Source organism: Dipteris shenzhenensis, chromosome 18 (assembly GCF_047967505.1).
Source record: "Dipteris shenzhenensis isolate YYH24624 ecotype China chromosome 18, Dip_SZ_1.0, whole genome shotgun sequence".
In the NCBI taxonomy this organism is placed as follows: Eukaryota; Viridiplantae; Streptophyta; class Polypodiopsida; order Gleicheniales; family Dipteridaceae; genus Dipteris; species Dipteris shenzhenensis.
Genome location: NC_141613.1, coordinates 40,876,496 through 40,895,596, shown reverse-complemented (window position 1 = coordinate 40,895,596; position 19,101 = coordinate 40,876,496). Strand labels below are relative to the sequence as shown.

The window sequence follows — 19,101 nt, the reverse complement described above, 5'->3', positions numbered from 1 at the left end:
AGAAACCCGATCACCTTTTGAGTTACTGCCTGACAGGTTGGTGGAATGCCCAAGGTAAGATGCACGCCCAAGGTAAGATGCACTAATAATTTAAGTAAACTAAATACAAGTGATACAGGCCCACACAATATAGGCAGCAAGGTTGAGAATGATTTATCTCTAATGGAACTTTAAAACTGAGGGCTCTGAATGTCAACCATTTTGTCAGATTTCAACAAAGCAATAGAGGAGAGAATGACAAGTGCAAAAAACGACCAAGGAAGAGAAGACTTTCCAAGGACTTTTTAAAGTGCCAATAAAGATTTTATAGTTTTATCAACACAATTTCACAAAATGATCCTCTAAAATAATTTGCAATAGAACTCTTCTTGCCTGGTACAAACACATTTCTAATATATTGGCATTTGCAAATTGATCTCTGATACTCTGCTTTCATGAATCAGTACACTTGGCGAAACTAGCTGATGATTATGCTGAAGGTGAACCTGCTGATCTTTGAGCTTTTATTTTGATGCAATAGTCAACGAACACCCCAGCAATTCTTACAGGATGATGTTACCCAATGACATAAAATTGGAAACTGTCTAAAGTAAAATTTTGGGGGAAAAAACATGGCTACTGTATCTCCATCACCAAAATTTACACAATAAAGAGAGAGAAAAGATATCCAGAATAGCCTTAGGTTCAAAGAAAATTATAAAAATATATTCTGATACCTGCTTCCATACAGAGCTTACATGGAATATCAATGGTCTGGAGGTGCCAATACAAAAGGCGCACAGAAAAAAAGGTGACAGTGCAGTGCCTTTCCTTCCATAGACTGCACATGAATTACATCGTGCCTTGAATAAAATCATCTCCTGGTTCTTCCCTTAGAACTCCCGCATTATACTACTGTACACTTTGATTCTACAGATAAATGATACATTTTGTGAAAATGTGTTATGAGCACTCGTTTGAACTGAGAAGATGTGAGTTTGTGACAGTCGTAGTGCAAGCGACTCCTTCAGGTGCCAATAATAGTAGAACAAGATGACTGAAGGTGCCAGACGTGATTGCAGGCAGGGATGAGCGACTGAATTTGCAGCAACAGCAAAAAACCTGCCATTATATGTACAAACATGGTTTTGTTAAGGAAGTGGGCATAGCAAGATTTTCATCCTCATAGAAGAAAGTAACAGCAGGTAGTTAAGACTAAAGAGGGATACAAAGCATCGATACAACAAGCCCTAAAGACCAAAAGATGGAAATATGAATATATCAATTAACATAGAGATCAATAGAATGTGCTACAATACCTGCGAGCACCAAATGCATACATGACCTTGAGCACAGATGAATACAAATATCACCTCATTTCACGACATTACAATTCACCTGCCTCAATCTTCTCCAATAACTCTACCCTTGTTTTCCTTTTCCAGTTGTTAGAGATAGCAACTAGATTTATAAGACCAATCACTTGCGCTTTGGTGTACTCCTGCACACAAATATCATTAAAACAACAATTTCCCTGTTAAACAAGATTTGTCGAGTCCTAGGGGCATCAACACATCAAGGCTGAGGGGAAATTAACCCCCTTGGATACAGCCAAGTTGTGTTTCCTCTCCTGGAGGTCACTCAGCCAAAGTAGGTGCATGACTGGTAATAAGTTGTATGCGTAAATGTATAGGTGAGCACAAAAATGAAACAACAAAAGCAAAAATAACATACCGGATGGGCACGCACCCAATGGGTATACTCTGTTTCTGGCAGATAAAATGCCTGTAAAAAAATGTATGAACTCAGTAAGAAAGAATGTTTAGAGGTTATCTGTGAGGGATATATCTATATACAAAAGCATACGGTGTTCTACTTGAAAACCACAACAGTCTAGACAAATTCAGTGTCTGCTACAGGCTATGAAGCCTCCTATGTACTTTTCCAGAAAGATGGTGACAAGTAAGCCAAACAACTCAGTTAATATATCTTCCACCGCATAGCAAAAGCCAAGTTGGGGCAGGGGAGATGTTTAATCCTGCAAATGCTCTCAAATGCCGAATGGGTTGATAGCAATGAGCTACAGGAAAGTACCTTGATGTAAGTTTCCACAATCTGCAAGTTAGAAACAAGCCTTTGTGGAGCTATATGCTTCAGTCCATTGATTAACACCTGCAAATAATGCAACGTGCCCTCAAAAACTACTTTTGCCTTCATCATCATAGTATGTACAGCTGCAATACCATTATGTATAACAAGAGAAATAAAACACGACCTGAAGATCTAGAGACATAAGAGCACGTCCCTCATTAGTGCATTTTTTTACACGAGAGAGACCCTCAAGCAGAACTTCTGTCAAGGTGTCCACTCCATACTCCAATAACAGCTCACGGATCTGTTAAGTGAGAAAAGAAGCTGCAGCCTTGAGTTGATAAACAAAAATTGTTGTTCCTCCCCTATGACAAGACTTACCTACTGCAATAACTCCAACTTCGACCACCATATCTTGCTTGTATTGAAAAGAACATAACACTACTTTTCACAATTCCAAAAAACAAAGAAAGATGAACCCTATAGATTGATTGACTGGCTTTGTTGTCCATGGAAAGCAACCATGGTATATGAGATCCAAACTGATTAAAAAATGTTGAACCAACAGCCTTTTGGATGATCTAGTTAGGTGGCAGACTGGTGCACATGGTGCAAGTGAAAATGCCAACTGAGCAAAAGAACCAAATACACAACAGCCTCACTGCACAATGCTGTTTTATAATACTCCAAACAATACTTGTGGAGCTTTGGAGAGGCAGAGAGAGACAGAGATTAGAGAAAGAAAGAAAGTTTATTAACGGCTACAAAAAATCAAAAGGTCTATAAAACTGAAGGAAAACAGATACAATGAAACCTAGGGGTGGGGGCCACTAACATGGGCTCCTCTACCCAAGGCTGATGCCTATGACGAGAAATAAGAGTAGTACATCACGCTATCAGTGCGAGAGAAACCTAGGGGAGCAAACACCAGGAGAATGTCCTGGTCGTCTATCACTCAGTCACCTGTCCCCAGTAGGCTATCGCTCGGTCTGTCTGGGTCCATCTCTCCTCTGTAGTCTCCGTGATGTGGCACGCTATCTGACAAGTGCTATTGTCACCATTCCAATGGTTTGTCTCCCAACTTTGAAGAGAAAGGATAGGTCTCTGGCTCTCATGTGAGTGTCCACTTGGGGTTGGGTTTGACGAGTTGCGTCCTCTGGCTCTCTCAGGCGTTTGATCCCTTGCTGATCACTAGAGCATAAGTCCATGATCGTGCTCCAACTACGCTTGACCAGTCTCTCATGTGCTCTCCTCTGTGCCAATATGAGCCGATCTCTGTGTCTTTGGGCCTCAAGAAGGAAAACAGCTACCCTTCGCTGATATGGATTTGCTAGGAACTCTCTTACCGGTACTAAAGAGATAGTGGTGTCGTCCATGGATCTCATAGTATACACGGCATATAAAAGCATATATATATATATATATAGAGAGAGAGAGAGAGAGAGAGAGAGAGAGAGAGAGAGAGAGAGAGATTTACGTCCACAGGAGGCCTTGCGGGCCTATGGGACAAAGTGCAGAATACACCAAAGGGAAACACTCATACAAGCCACAAGGGGCTGGAGCAAAGGGCTCACTAAAGGCCCTTGCTGAGTATTATGCTGAATAGAGAGCTAAATAGCTCAAGCAAAATCGAGTACAAAACATGTCATATCATATCATATCATGTACTATCTGAAGTAGGAGAGCTGGAGCTGGAACTGGACTGGAATCAGAATCCGAAACCCAGCACTGTGGTGGCTTGTTTATGAGTGACGAAAAGTCTCGGCGGATCTGTGTCTGTTTGGCTGTCTCATGCTGTGGTGGCGGAGGGGGGTGTGGTCTCCTCGATCTCTGAACCCGCTGACCTATGTTCAGAGTGACCCCTTGTCTCGGGCGGTCTCCTTTGAGGAAAGCTGTGATAGGTCGGACCTCATTCAAATGTGCTTTGGTCACTCTCTGTGCCACGGGTGGCCTCTGCAATCCTCCTCCTCCACCCCATTGTGTCCTGGAGCTGACTATAATGCATAGAAATTTGTGACATGCCGTTGTGTCTAGTCAGCCTCTGTGTCCTGTGGTTTGGTCACCTCCTGCTGCTCTCTGATCTATTGTAGCAGGATATCTTGTGTCGGCGCATCTCAAGCAGATAAGAAGACCATATGATAGACATAATCCCTAGTAGCAGGCCACCTAACAGACCTCCTTACACGGTCAGTGCAGCCCAGCAAGAGGAAATTATAAACCAGGTCAAGGACCTGTTGGAGAAGGGGCTGATTCAGCCCAGCTCTTCACCCTACTGCTCACCCGTGCTTTTGGTCCAAAAGAAGGATGGATCCTGGTGGATGTGCATTGACTACCGAGCCCTCAATAAAATTACAATTAAGAACAGATTCCCTATACCCAGGATAGATGATATTTTGGATAGGTAACAAGGATCTGGAATGTTCAACCGCATTGATCTAAAGAGTGGTTATCACCAGATCACAATTCAGCCAAAAGATGTGCACAAAACATCATTTTGGTCTGTACGAGTTTCTTGTCATGCCATTTGGGTTAACGAATGCATCTGCCACCTTCAAAAGAATGATGGACTGGATTTTTAGAGAACACCGAGCCTTTGTTGGCACTTTCTTTGATGACATCATCGTGTTCTCTCAAGATGAGGCTGAACATAAGAAGCACCTCGCAATTGTTTTTGAGGGGCTTCGGAAGCATCAGTTGCTTGTCAACGCCAAGAAAAGTGAATTTTTCATACATAAGATCCATTTTCTCCGGCACATTGTTTCCAAGGATGGAGTCACGATGGACCCCGCCAAGGTAGAGGCTATCAGGAATTGGTCACACCTAAAGACCATCCATGAAGTACGTAGCTTTTTGGGCTTGTGCTTGTACTACAGGCAATTTATCCCATATTTTGTAGAGATTGCATCACCACTCCATGCCTTGCAGAAGAAAGGAGTCACTTTCAGAAGGGGTACCAAAGAGATTGCAGCTTTTGAGAAGATGAAGGAGAAGCTCTGGTCGATCCTGTTATCATACTGCCCGATCTTGCAAACTTTTCACTGTCCAAGCAGATGCATGTGGGAGCAGTGTAGGCGGGGTGCGGGGTACTTATGCAGGACGGTAGAGTGGTGGCATACGAGAGTAGAGTGCTCTAGGACGCTGAAATGAATTTTGGCATCTGTGAGAAAGAGATGCTGGTTGTCATATATGCTCTTTCGACCTGGAAGCATTATCTTTTAGGTGCTGATTTTTATGTTCACACAGATCACTAGTCCTTGCGGTACTTTCTCACTCAGAGAAAGCTGTCCAAGAAGCATATGAGGTGGGTGAATTTTCTCTATATGTTTCATTTTCAGATTATGCATGTGCCAGAAAAGACGAATGTTGTTGCAGATGCACTTTCACGGAAGCCCACTCCAGATGCAGTGTCAAGCAGCAAGTTCCAGCCATTACCATTGCATATCATGATGAGCTTGATGCAATGAAGGATCAATACGCCAATGATGCTGATTTTGCACAGATTTATGATCAGTTGGTCGATGGCCAGAGGCATGAGCACTATACTCTCAAGGAGGGTCTTCTAATGATGCATGGCAAATTGTAAACAGTTGAGGCCAAAAGTTTTGACAGAAAATCATGTCCCACCCTATGCAGGACATAAAGGCATTGATGCCACCATCAAAGATTTCTTCTTTTGGCCAGCATTGAAGGAAGGATGTCGAGGCATACGTCAGGACATGCATCACTTGCTAGAAGGTGAAATATGACAGACAGAAGCCGGCTGGACTGCTGCAGCATTTACCTGTTCCCGATTGACCCTGGCAGAGCATTGCCATGGATTTTATCTTCGATCTTCCCCGTACACTATCGGGACATGATGGGATATGGACCATTATTTGCAGATTTAGCAAGAAGGCCCACTTTATTCCTGTAAGGAAGAAGATTACAACAGACCAAATGGTGAGACTTTTTATGTCTCATGTGTTTAAACATCACGGGATGCCTCAATCAATTGTCCGTGATCGAGACCCGTGGATGACAAGTCTTTTTTGGAGAGGTATCTTTGAGAATATGGGTACCACACTGAATTTCTCATCCTCTTTCCATCTGGAATCTGATGGGCAGTTAGAAGAAGCCAACTCCACTGCCCTTGATTGTCTCAAGTGTTATGTTTCGGAGCAACAATCAAAATGGGAGCAATTTTTGCCACTTGTCGAGTTTGCGTACAACAACATTGTACATTCCTCTATAGGGAAAGCACCCTTTGAGATTGTGGCCAGAGAACGCAAGGTACCTCCCATTTTGCATACAAAAGAGGAGATTTTTGACGTAGACAGATTTGTGGAAAGTTTGGATGTTGCTCACTAGAAGGTCAAAACAGCCCTCCAGAAAAGCCAAGAGAAGCACAAACGGGCAGCAAATAAACATCACCACGAGGTACTCTTGAAAGAGGGCGATTGGGTGCTGTTGCGTAAGATGTAAGGCAAGAACAAAGTGTACACAAAGCTGAAGATGAGGTACTATGGTCCTTTCCAAGTTTCTGAAAGGATTAATGATGTAGCTTACATGCTGAAGCTACCTGAAAATTGGACAATACACAATGCCTTTCATGTGAGTTTATTGAAGCCTTTCCACGGCGATGTGCCTACTGACTTGCTACATGAGGATCAGCCGAGTTGGATGAAATCTTGGTTCCGGAACAGATTTTGGCACATATGGAAAGAAAGGTAAGAGGTAGAGTTTCCCATTGCTACCTGGTGAAGTTCAGGAACTATCCTGCAATGGATGCGAAGTGGATGGAGGAGGGTGATCTGGTAGAGTCACCTCAGATTTTGCAGCTCTACCTGGACACAATTCAGCTTGAGCCCATTGCCGTGCAGGTTCCTATAGGTTCAATAGAGCAGAGATCTGGAGCATTGCCTGGTGCTCGAGAGGAGGGTAGCACCTCCCTTTCTTGATGCAGACTGCTCACATATTTGGAGATCGCTTGGTGACGCTGATTGTCTCACCCGAGATGCTGCTTGCTGACAGTATGTTTGCCGTGAGGTCTCCATGATGGATGTTTGCGACACTCGACACAGATGAACTCTCAAGCTCTCCTAGCCCATATTATCATTGCAGGTTGTATCTTACAAATGATGTATATTTTCGTATGGGCTATTTCTGCCTATTTTCCTTATTTTTTTTGTAAATTGTCAGCAATAACCTAGGTAGTTTGCTGTTTTAAGAGGAGGGTATGTCACGGTGACGTGAAAAGTGATGTAAAGTTTAGTGTAACTCAACTTGGGGTTAACCGTGGTTAAGTCTAGTAATAGTTTGGCCATGAGGGGCTGGCTAGAGGAAGTGCAAACTTCCTAGAAGTCCGTAGGGGCAATTCCTAAGTGCACCCACTAGGTCCTAGGTGCAAGGCATACGCATCTTAGAGGGTTTTAAAGTTGGGCCCAAAGACAACCAACGTTGTCCTTGGTATGATGGTGGTTAGAACTTTAATGAAGGGCCAAGTGGCATGCATGCAAATGCATGTGCTTCCCCCAACCTACCATCTCTCTACCTCTCCCTCCTGGAGCATCCTTAGCTGGCAGAAGCTGTTTTGGCGGTCCTCTCTAGGAGGGATGAAATAGATTGCACCTCGATAGTGCGTGCTCTGGTCCCTCTCTCTGTCGTGCGTGTCTCTCATCTAGTAGCATCGTGGCGAAGACTCCCACTGCTAATCCATGATGCTCTCATCTCATCAAGATCCTCTCCCTCAGCCTCACCGGTGGCTGACTCCAATGCATAGAAATCTGTAACAAGTGTTTGTGCTCTGTCAAGCTTGGTCACCTATGGCATCAATCCTTGCTTCTCTCTGGTCTATCGGATCAATATCTCTCTATCGCCTCATCTCAATCAGATAAAGCCCAACACAAACCTAATCGGGAAAATGGATCAGCAGTGTAAGTGGACCAAAGCCATGCTCCTCTTGAAAGAGACAATGGTATCACCCTCGGATCTCATAGTAGACTGGGCAAACACATAGAAAATGCTCCTCACTCTTGATCTCCTTCATCTGGCGTAGTGTGCAGATCTTTGCTCTCTGTGTATGCCTACAGCTCTCCCTGCCTTAACCCTCAACTGATGTGACGAGACGCGCTACTGACTGATGGCGATCCTTAATGCATGTGAGACTCTCCTATCCTCCAGGTACTGAGGTCTGATGACGAGACCATGCTCCGAGACCCTTAAGAAGAGGTCATGGTAGAACTGGATCTTGGTGGGGAACTCCTCTCCCCCCCAAGCCCTAGATGTATGGAGCTGGAGGAGGTCCAACCGTATGATATGGTTGATGTCATCTCGTGGGATCATCAGGTGGTGCATCCATGTTGTACTGAAAAGGGGGAACTCTGTCTATCTGGATGCCATGACTACCAAACCATGTGAATACCCGTGCATACCATGTGGTATCAACACCACTCTCTGCTAGTCGCCTGGAAGACTCCAATGCTAGCCTCGGTAACCTCCACTGGGGTAAGGCCCAAACTCTGTGGAGGAAAGTCACTGTGTAAAAGATGGCATCAGCTTGGAGAGGGGTCATGGAAAACTCTACTTGTATAACATGATGGGGGACCGAGGGCTTGCTCCGAATTATCTTGGATCCCATAGTCCACTATAGCCTCTCAACTTTCTTCCACTTTGCCACTGAAATATCACTCCTCCAAAAAGGTGCTGCATACATGGCAGTCGGTCTCACCAGCGTGTCTAAATGTCATCCTGGTTCAACATGTATTCACTTGCTTGGTACTATTTCTTTTTGTTTTTCAATAGTATGCTTATTAAAAAATGAAATGTTTTCCTACTGTTCAGTTACGGACAATGGAGACAAGGTCTAGCATTTCAGGGTGGACCCCCTTGCTTGGGATTATGGGCATTAGTGACCCACAAGAGTGATGGCCTCTCTTTGAGAGGGACATCTGGAAACCACACCCCACCTGACTACCCAAACATGGGACCAATCAAATGCACAGATTGCATACTGACCTAGGAACCATTCAAGAGAATGTTCCCTGAGCTTTGGGTGTGGGCTTGGCAACATGCCAAGAGTAATGGAGATACAAGATAAGACGACAAACAAATGAACTCAGTATGGCTCAATTATGACCTTAGAGTACGTCAATAGATAGTCCAAGCTGTTAGGAACCCGTGGGTGCGATTCAGACAACTTTGAAATTTTAGGGTTTTTGGGAGTGGCACGTGGCAGCTGACACGTGGCAGACTGCCACATGGAATCTGAGCTGGCAGTCAGTCCACCTGTCCCACACATGCGGCAGCCTGCATGGCAAGTGGCAGGGCATGCAGGCCAAGTGTCTGGCCCCAAATCTGGTAGATTTGGGGCAAGTTGTGGGCTGTCCTCTTTGGGACTGCAGCCCACCAAAAATCTGGGACAAGTGTCCACCTTCCACTCTAGGCTTGGGGGGGGGGGGGCCTGAGCCTATAAAAGAAGGCCTCTCCCCTTCATTCCACACATGAAAAATTTGTCACTTTTCTTCTCCCTCCTTTTGGATGATGCAGTAGCACCTCTCCAGCTCCTTGGGTGCAGCCAGCTTCTCCCCAGGCCATTCTCTCACCTCAGCAGCACTTTCTCTCTCTACAACAGCACATTCTCTCTCTATAGTTCCAACCGCTCCTCTCCAGAAATCTGCCCCCTCTCAGCTCTTTTGGAACAGCAGCAGCATCCTCTCTCCTTCTCCTAGCCTGGAGCAGCCACAGCCCCTTTCTCTCTCCTGCTGCAGTCTTTCTCTCTCTCAGAATTTCTCTCTCTACTGTTCCAGCCCATTCCCCTTGCAGAAATCTGCCTTTCTGTGTACCTTTGGAACAGCAGCAGCTCCTCTCTTACATCCCCTCCCTTGGGATCAGCATTGGCACTCTCTCTCTACAGCTATCACTCCATAAAGGCTTTCTCTCTCTAGCCTACAGGCTGTTTTTTTCTAAGCTGTTCTCATTCCAGCCCCATTTCCACACTCTCCTCACCCAAGGTAGCTTCAGAGGCATCAAGGACTTTATCTACAAAAGGGTCAAGTCACGAAGGGAGCCTGTATTGTCAAGTTTATCTCATTTACAGCACTATTTGATGTTGTTTCTACTATCTTTCTAGAAACTGGTGCTTGCCTCTAATGTTGGATGTAAGTGGTGATTGTTGCAGGCTTCTTCCTTGTGGATTGGGCAAGCCAAGAGTTGAAACCTGAGCTTGGAGTCCTCCTTTTTGTTGTCTACCTTGTACATATGCTCTTGAGTCTTGTATCTAGGTCCTAGGTTTTCACTGAGCTCATCAGTTTGGAAGGTGCATTGCACCTTGGTCTTGTATCTCCATTTTCAAGAATAAAGTGAGCCTGGATAAGGGGGGGGGCCTGTCTTGGCCCCTCAATCATATTGCAATTTCCAATGATGTCACTTTGTGTTTAAGCTGTATAAGTCTTAATTCCAGCTTAATTGCAAACTCTTAAAGTTCAAGTATATGTGTTTGGCAACTCACAATCATTTCATTCAAACGCCTCTGCAAAATCCGTTGTCTGAATTGATAGAAAGCACCGAGTAGTTTACATTGGTATCAGAGCTTAGGCAATGGTCCTGTACTCTGTGCTTTCTCTTGTTGAGTCTCTCCTTCATTGAGTCATCTTGTCATCATGGCAGCCAATGGACCTGACCCTCCTCCTAACCTGCATGAGTTGAGTGCTCTCTTGTCAAACATTGCTCAACAGGTTCAAGTGTTGGAAAGCAACCAAACAGAAACTCATGACATAGGGCTCCAATCCCAAGGAAGAGGCCGTGTGGACAACACCAACTCTAACAAGGAGGGAAGATCATCCTCTTCTTCCCCTCCTCGAGGTAGACGGCGTCATCGGAGTCCATCTCCTTCGAGACGTCCACGGAGACGAAGGTATGCAAAGCATAAGGTACCTCTTGGAGATAAGCTCTTCAAGTTTACCAAGTACAAGGGAGAGGACAAGCCCGAGGTCTTGCTGGCCTGGATCCGAGACCTCGAGTATTTCTTTGAGGGGGACGAGTACAAAGACAAGGCGAAGATCCGGTTTGCCATCCTGCACAAGCGGAACGACAGCAGCAGCAAGCGGAAGTCCCAGGGAACCTCTTCCAAGGAACAAAAGGGTAAGGAGACAGCAAAGGACGCACCAAAAGAGCAAAAGTCAGCCAGCCAGCCTCCTTCGAAGAAAGCAGCCCACACTTTCAGCTCATTGTCTCCACAACAGAAGCAAAAGTATTACTCCGAAGGGCGGTGTTTTAAGTGTGGCGAGCGAGGCCACAACTTCTACGAATGCCCTCAAGCTGCGAAAAACAGCAGCAACAAAGAAGCAGCTCCCAAAAAGCCAGTTTTGGTAGTTAACAAGGTGGAAGCACCTCCAAAAAAGAAAGCTATAAACGACACCCATAGTTTGTTGAAAACATGGGGTCACGTAAAGGATCAATCTGCTTTGTTTTTGTTCGATAGTGGAGCTACTCACAACTTTATTTCTCATGAGATGGCACAGAACTTGGGGATAGCCCCAGAGGATAAAGGAGAAGCCTTGGAGGCAACTGCAGCCTTCAAGAACCAAGAAGAGAAGGTGTATCCCATCATCAGCAAGCTTCGGGTACACATCCAGGGGTACTTGGATCATCTACCCTTCATGGTGGCACCACTTCAAGGATCAGATGTAATTCTCGGCATGCCCTGGCATAAGCAAGTCAACCCTCGAATCGATTATGTGAAGAATATTCTAACCCTCCAACATAAGGGTAGAGATGTGAGCATTACAGTAGGAGTTTCAGGAAACACCATTCCCATGGTAAGTCATGCACGAACTCCCAATTTGCTTAAGAAAGGAGTATGTTCTTTTCTAGTGTTTGTACGAGATAAGCAACCAAGTGAAGAAAAGTCAGATCCTCTCACAAAAGTAAGATTAGATTTCCTTCAGGAATTCTCTAGTTGCTTCTCTCAGGAACTTCCTAGTCACCTCCCTCCTGAGAGACCAGAGGATCACAAAATTGACATAGTTCCAGGGTCTTCACCTCCAAATAGACCCCCATATAGAGTTAGTCAATCTCAACAAGATGAAATCTTCAAGCAAGTCCAAGAACTCTTGGACAAGGGATTGATCCAACCCAGTAGTTCTTCTTTTTGCTCTCCTGTCTTCCTAGTCCAAAAGAAGGATAAAACCTTCAGGATGTGCATAGACTATAGAGCCTTAAACAAACAGACGGTTAAGAATCGTTTCCCAATTCCTCGTATAGACGATATCTTTGATTGTTTAGGAGGATTTGAAATTTTCAGCTGCATAGATCTTAAGAGTGGCTACCATCAGGTACGAGTTGTACCTGAGGACATTCATAAAACAGCCTTCCGAACCACATTTGGGCTGTATGAATATATGGTAATGCCATTTGGCCTTACTAATGCCCCAGCCACGTTCAATCGGCTGATGGAACGGTTGTTTAGGAACTAAAGACAGTTCACTGCCGTCTTCTTTGATGACATCCTCATTTTCAGCAAGAATGAGGAAGAGCATGAGGAGCATCTAAAGATTATATTTCAAATCTTAGCTGAAAATGCTCTTCACATCAATGAGAAGAAAGTGAGTTCTTTCTTCCTGAGATTCACTATCTTGGTCACATTATCTCACGAGAAGGTGTCCGTATGGACCCAGCCAAGATACAGACAATTGTAGAGTGGCCTAACTTGAAGAATGCCCATGAGGTAAGGTCTTTTCTAGGCCTATGCTCATATTACCGAAAGTTTATTTGGCATTTTGCTGAACTTGCAGCTCCTCTACATAATCTCACTGAGAAAAATCTGAAGTTCAAATGGACCCAAAAAGAAAAGGACTCTTTTAATGCTCTAAAGCATGCCCTGACTACAGCTCCTGTACTTATCATTCCTGACTTAAGGAAACCATTCCTAGTAGCAGCTGATGCCAGTGGCGATTTTGCCTTGGGGCTTCTCTTACCCAGGATGGTCATGCTGTGGCCTTTGAAAGCCGACGGCTAAGAGATGCTGAACTTCATTATGATATCTATGAAAAAGAACTCTTAGCTGTAATTCATGCTCTCAAACTTTGGAAACATTATCTTTTAGGGATAGATTTTCTTGTAAAAACTGATCATGAAAGTCTTAAATATTTTCTAACTCAACCTTTGATCAGAGAGAGACATATGAAATGGTCTACCTTTCTGCAATCCTTTCATTTTCAGATACAATATACTCCTGGAAAAGAGAATGTAGTGGCTGATGCCCTTTCTCGTAGACCACGGCTTCACCATATTTCGTGATGAGCTAACAGCCCTCAAAGAATTCTATGAGGGAGATGCTGATTTTGCTTAGCCATGGGCACATTTGAAAGATGGAGGCACCCATCATGCCTACCACATCAGGGATGGCTATTTATTCATGGAGAACAAACTATGTATCACAAAGCAGCTTAGATCTAAAGTGATGGAGGAAAGCCATAACCCACACTATGCTGGTCATAGGGGTATTGTGGCCACTTTTTCAGCCATGGATAAATTTTTCTACTGGCCTAACATGAAAAAGGACACTGCTGCCTACATTTCAGCTTGTTTCACATGTCAAAAAGCTAAGTATAAGAGAGGAAAACCCAAGGGTTTACTTCAGCCCCTACCCATTCTTGGGAGACCATGGGAACACATCACCATGGACATCATTACAGGAATTCCCAGGACCAATCAAAATCATGACATGATTTGGGTGATAGTAGATCGATTTAGCAAGCAAGCCCACTTCATTCCTTGCAGAAAGAATCTCAAGGCACCTGAAGCTGCCCATTTATTTATTAGACACATCTTTAGACACCACGGCATGCCCAAGTCTATAGTATCAGATAGAGACTCAAAGTTCACTAGTAACTTCTGGCAGGCTTTGTTTGAGAACCTTGGAACTCTTCTAAGTTTCTCCTCAGCTTTTCATCCTCAAACGGATGGCCAAACTGAAGTTACGAATAGTACACTCTTGGATTTGCTGAAATTTTATGTGCATGACCAGCAAACCTTTTGGGAGAAATTCCTTCCTCTTGTGGAGTTTGCTTATAACAACACAATTCATTCCTCCACTGGAAAAGCTCCTTTCGAAATTGTATATGGTAGATCTTTACCAACTCCACTCATGCAAACAAAAGAGAAAATCTTTGTCGCTGATTAATTCGTGGAGGATTATGACTCTGCTTATGCCACGGTTCGAGTAGCCATTCAAAAGGCACAGGAGAAACAAAGAGCAGTTGCAAATAAAAGACAATGGGTCTTATTGAAATTTGAGAAAGCCCGGTTAAAAACCAAAGTAGGCAAAAAGCGCATCTACTTCAAGCTATCCTTTCGATATTATGGTCCTTTTCAGGTGTTGCAGGTAATAAATGATGTCTCAGTCCCATTGAGACTTCCAGAGCATTGGAAGATCCACGATGTCTTCCACATAAGCTTGGTGAAACCCTTCATTGGGGAACCACCTCAAGAGCCCACACTGGACGATGCACCTGAAGTAGAGGATACTGAGATCTTGTTGATCCCACAGTAAATTATTATGCATAACTTCACTACGGGACGTTGAGGCACGACTCGCAAGATGTACCTTTTGAAGTTCAGAGGGCTCCCATCCACCGATGCCCAATGGGTGGATAGAGCTACATTTCAGGAGTGTCCTCAAATCCTGGATGCTTATGAAGAAGCATTTCAGTGGCGGACAACTGAATGAAAGACGAAGGGAATGTCATCCTGCTTCAACATGTATCCACTTGCTTGGTACTATTTCTTTTTGTTTTTCAATAGTATGCTTATTAAGAAATGAGATGTTTTCCTCCTGTTCAGTTACGGACAATGGGGACTAGGTCTAGCATTTGAGGGTGGACCCCCTTGCTTGGGGTTATGGGCATTAGTGACCCAAGAGTGATGGCCTCTCTTTGAGAGGGACATCTGGAAACCACACCCCACCTGAGTACCCAAACATGGGACCAATCAAATGCACAGATTGCACACTGACCTAGGAACCATTCAAGAGAATGTTCCCTGAGCTTTGGGTGTGGGCCTGGCAACATGCAAAGAGTAATGGAGATACAAGATAAGACGACAAACAAATGAGCTCAATATGGCTCAATTATGACCTTAGAGTACGTCAATAGATAGTCCAAGCTGTTAGGAACCCGTGGGTGCGATTAGAATTGAATTCTGACAACTTTGAAATTTTAGGGTTTTTGGGGGTGACACAAGGCAGCTGACACGTGGCAGACTGCCACATGGAATCTGAGCTGGCAGGTCAGTCCACCTGTCCCACACATGTGGCAGCATGCATGGCAAGTGGCAGGGCATGCAGGCCAAGTGTCTAGCCCCAAATCTGGTAGATTTGGGGCAAGTTGTGGGCTGTCCTCTTTGGGACTGCAGCCCACCAGAAATCTGGGACAAGTGTCCACCTTCCACTCTAGGCTTGGGGGGGGGGCTGAGCCTATAAAAGAAGGCCTCTCCCCTTCATTCCACACATGAAAAATTTGTCACTTTTCTTCTCCCTCCTTTTGGATGATGCAGCAGAACCTCTCCAGCTCCTTGGGTGCAGCCAGCTTCTCCCCAGGCCATTCTCTCACCTCAGCAGCACTTTCTCTCTCTAGAACAGCACATTCTCTCTCTACAGTTCCAACCCCTCCTCTCCAGAAATCTGCCCCCTCTCAGCTCTTTTGGAACAGCAGCAGCATCCTGTCTCCTTCTCCTAGCCTGGAGCAGCCACAGCCCCTTTCTCTCTCCTGCTGCAGTCTTTCTCTCTCTACTGCAGAATTTCTCTCTCTACTGTTCCAACGCATTCCCCTTGCAGAAATCTGCCTTTCTGTGCACCTCTGGAACAGCAGCAGCTCCTCTCTTACATCCCCTCCCTTGGGATCAGCATTGGCACTCTCTCTCTACAGCTATCACTCCATAAAGGCTTGCTCTCTCTAGCTACAGACTATTTTTTTCTAAGCTGTTCTCATTCCAGCCCCATTTCCACACTCTCCTCACCCAAGGTAGCTTCAGAGGCATCAAGGACTTCATCTACAAAAGGGTCAAGTCACGAAGGGAGCCTATATTGTCAAGTTTATCTCATTTACAGCACTATTTGATGTTGTTTCTACTATCTTTCTAGAAACTAGTGCTTGCCTCTAATGTTGGATGTAAGTGGTGATTGTTGCAGGCTTCTTCCTTGTGGATTGGGCAAGCCAAGAGTTGAAACCTGAGCTTGGAGTCCTCCTTTTTGTTGTTTACATTGTACATATGCTCTTGAGTCTTGTATCTAGGTTCTAGGTTTTCACTGTGTTCATCAGTTTGGAAGGTGCATTGCATCTTGGTCTTGTATCTCCATTTTCAAGAATAAAGTGAGCTTGGATAAGGGGGGGGGGGATGTCTTAGCCCCTCAATCATATTGCAATTTCCAATGATGTCACTTTGTGTTTAAGCTGTATAAGTCTTAATTCCAGCTTAATTGCAAACTCGTAAAGTTCAAGTATACGTGTTTGGCAACTCACAATCATTTCATTCAAACGCCTCTGCAAAATCCGTTGTCTGAATTGATAAAAAGCACCGAGTAGTTTACACTAAAAGCCAATCCTTCGTCAGAGGGTCCTTGAAGTGTGCCTAGAAGCACATCCTCTCTAGCGGGGCCAGGGCACTCCATCCTCATGTGAGTCGTGCGGTCCCTGCATGGATCATTGTGAAGCCTGGTCTAGTGAGCACTATCCCCAAATATGTGTAAGACTGTACTATCTCCATAGGCTCGTCTCGGTATGTGAAGCTATGGCAACAGGACATTGCTCGCGAGGTGTTGTTGATCATAACCTGGTTTTCCCAAGGTTAACTGTCAGGTCTCTATCTCTGCAGAACATTTCCAGAGCCTCTAGATGTTTCTGCAATCCCTCTGTTGAAGATGATATGAGGACTATGTCATTTGCGTATAGTAGTATCTGCACCATGAAGTCAGCCAGAAGTGAACCCTCTCCACCTATGCGATCTACAAAGGAAGTGATCTCATCAATATAGAGCCTGAAGAGAGTCGGTGAGAGGGGGCAGCCTTGTTTCACCCCAATAGTGCTCTCAACCCAGTCTAATAGACCTCCTGGGGCACATACCCTCCCTCTGACGGACTGATATAGACTCATGACCCCCCAAATCATGATCTCTGGAAGCTGCAACTCCTATAACCTCCTGATCAAGCGAGAACGTGGGACCGTATCAAATGTCTTACGTCTACAAAGCAAGTGTAGACTTTCTGATGCCTCGACTTCGCCTCCTCTCAATAATAGCCCTCAAGGTGAAAATGTGATCCAAGGTGGAGTGTTGTCTCCAAAAACCTGCTTGCCCAAGAGCCCGCTGCCCGCGACCCTCTGTGTGGCTGCTGTTGATCTCTCTCTCTAGTACCAATCCATATATCTTAGCAAGAGTGTGGCCAATCATAAGAGTGCAATAGTTTCCAGTGTCCATGGAATCACTCGCCTTGTGTATCGGTACTATGGTGGTGGTACTCTAGGTCGGTGAGAAGCCATGACGTACAGCATCATTGAACAATTGTGCTAGGACCGGGGACAAGAATCAAGTCATGGATAGCCCCCAGCTCGAGTAGATGCGTCCCATATGCTGTCACTGGTGCATTTGCATCTGCTAACTGCCTCACGATCCCCAGCTATGCTGCATCCATCTCCGGTACTATGAGGGAATCCTCATCGAAATCTAGCAGGCCAACTTGTCTGTTCCCAGTACGTGCATTGAAGTCACCAAGGAGGAGGGTGTTCCCCTGTCTAGAAAGCTCTGTGATGTTAGCATGAAAGTCTCATATGGGCTGTGTCCTTCAATGGTGACTTCTCGTGCATAGGATGATGTGTCTGGGGGGAAGTAACATACTGCAACAATGAAAACCGGACGTGTATCGGGTAGCTGAACTCGCACCCACATATGTCATGCGTGCTCCTCTCTCCGGATCATAGATATGAGTGGCCTCAGATGTGCTTTGAAAAGGACAACCACTCCCCTCGACCCGTATCCCCTAGTCTCCTCTCATCTCCTTCATGTGGGCTGATTCCCAGATATATCTAGTCACTGTCAGCAGCCCTCTTTCCGGGCTTTCATGGGTCTCGGTGTAGACGATCATGTCTTTGTCTGTGTGTGTTTCCAAGAAACCCCCAAGATCGGACCAAAGGGTACCATTGCAATTCTATACTGCTACTTTCAGCCCACTTTGTGCAGCCAGCCCAGTGGTCCGACACCGTTCATAATTCCCCCTCCTCTTTCTCCCCTTTGTATTTTCTCTCTGATGATCACTTTGCCATCTCTGTAGGCAGGCCAATTTCCTGCCTCTCTCCTGCGTTCTTGCTGTAGGAGAGTGAGGCCGCCATCCAAGTACATCTTTGTCCCTTTCAAAGTTGCCCTCATAGTCATAAGGGTGGATCTATCCATGGTAGTTTGGAATTTCAGCACTAGAGGTCTCCTTGGTAGTTCTCACACGTGAGATTGACGCCCATCTTAGTGAACAAAACTCGTGCATCTGCCATTGGAGTATCCCCCACTGTCAAGCCTCTCACTAGCACATTCAATGCTTTGCTGGCCCTCCTCGAGAGTTTCCGAAATGAATTCCTTTTTAGGGGCTGCTGCTCCCTTTTTAACCACTGCTGTCCATTCAAGCATCTCTTCTTTCCTTTCAGTGAGCTGTTGTGTAATTTCAGCATGTTTGCCATTGAATGTGGCCTGCATTGCAGCCATATATCTCTTGAGAGTTGCATTTTCTGCTCTGAGTTCCTCCATGGCTTTGCAGCCCCCTTTTGAGGTCACTTGCATGTCCCTCATTTGCTTTAGTTCAGTCCCTAGCGCATGTACCTTGTCTTGGAGGCTGGTTCTCTCGGTTTCCCATCTTGCTTTCTCTTTTTCCCATTCGTCACGCTTTGCCTTTTCTTTCCTCCATTCCTCCTGTATTTTCCCTCCTTGTTTCTTAAATTCATTGGATGTCTTGTCTACCTGAGCCTTCTCAGCCATTAAAGCCACATTAGTGGCCTCCAAATTGTCGGTCCTCTCAAT

The 19,101-nt window shown here is 45.1% G+C and overlaps 1 protein-coding gene across 2 annotated transcripts in view; it reads right to left on the bottom strand.

The window, feature by feature from the left end:
* Positions 1-398: 398 nt before the first annotated feature.
* LOC147891230 (coiled-coil protein) overlaps positions 399-19,101 on the bottom strand; it is a 192,188-nt gene continuing 173,485 nt past the window's right edge. Inside the window, exons 23-27 of one of the 2 annotated variants that reach the window (XM_087389275.1) lie at positions 2,255-2,374; positions 2,074-2,151; positions 1,714-1,764; positions 1,299-1,480; positions 399-1,101 (exon numbers count right to left, since the gene is read on the bottom strand). In XM_087389275.1, the coding sequence (XP_087245401.1) occupies positions 1,367-1,480; positions 1,714-1,764; positions 2,074-2,151; positions 2,255-2,374 (363 nt within the window). In that variant the 3' untranslated portion in view covers positions 399-1,101; positions 1,299-1,366. The remainder of the gene's footprint in view (positions 1,102-1,298; positions 1,481-1,713; positions 1,765-2,073; positions 2,152-2,254; positions 2,375-19,101) is intronic. The other variant, XM_087389276.1, reaches the window with a different exon arrangement.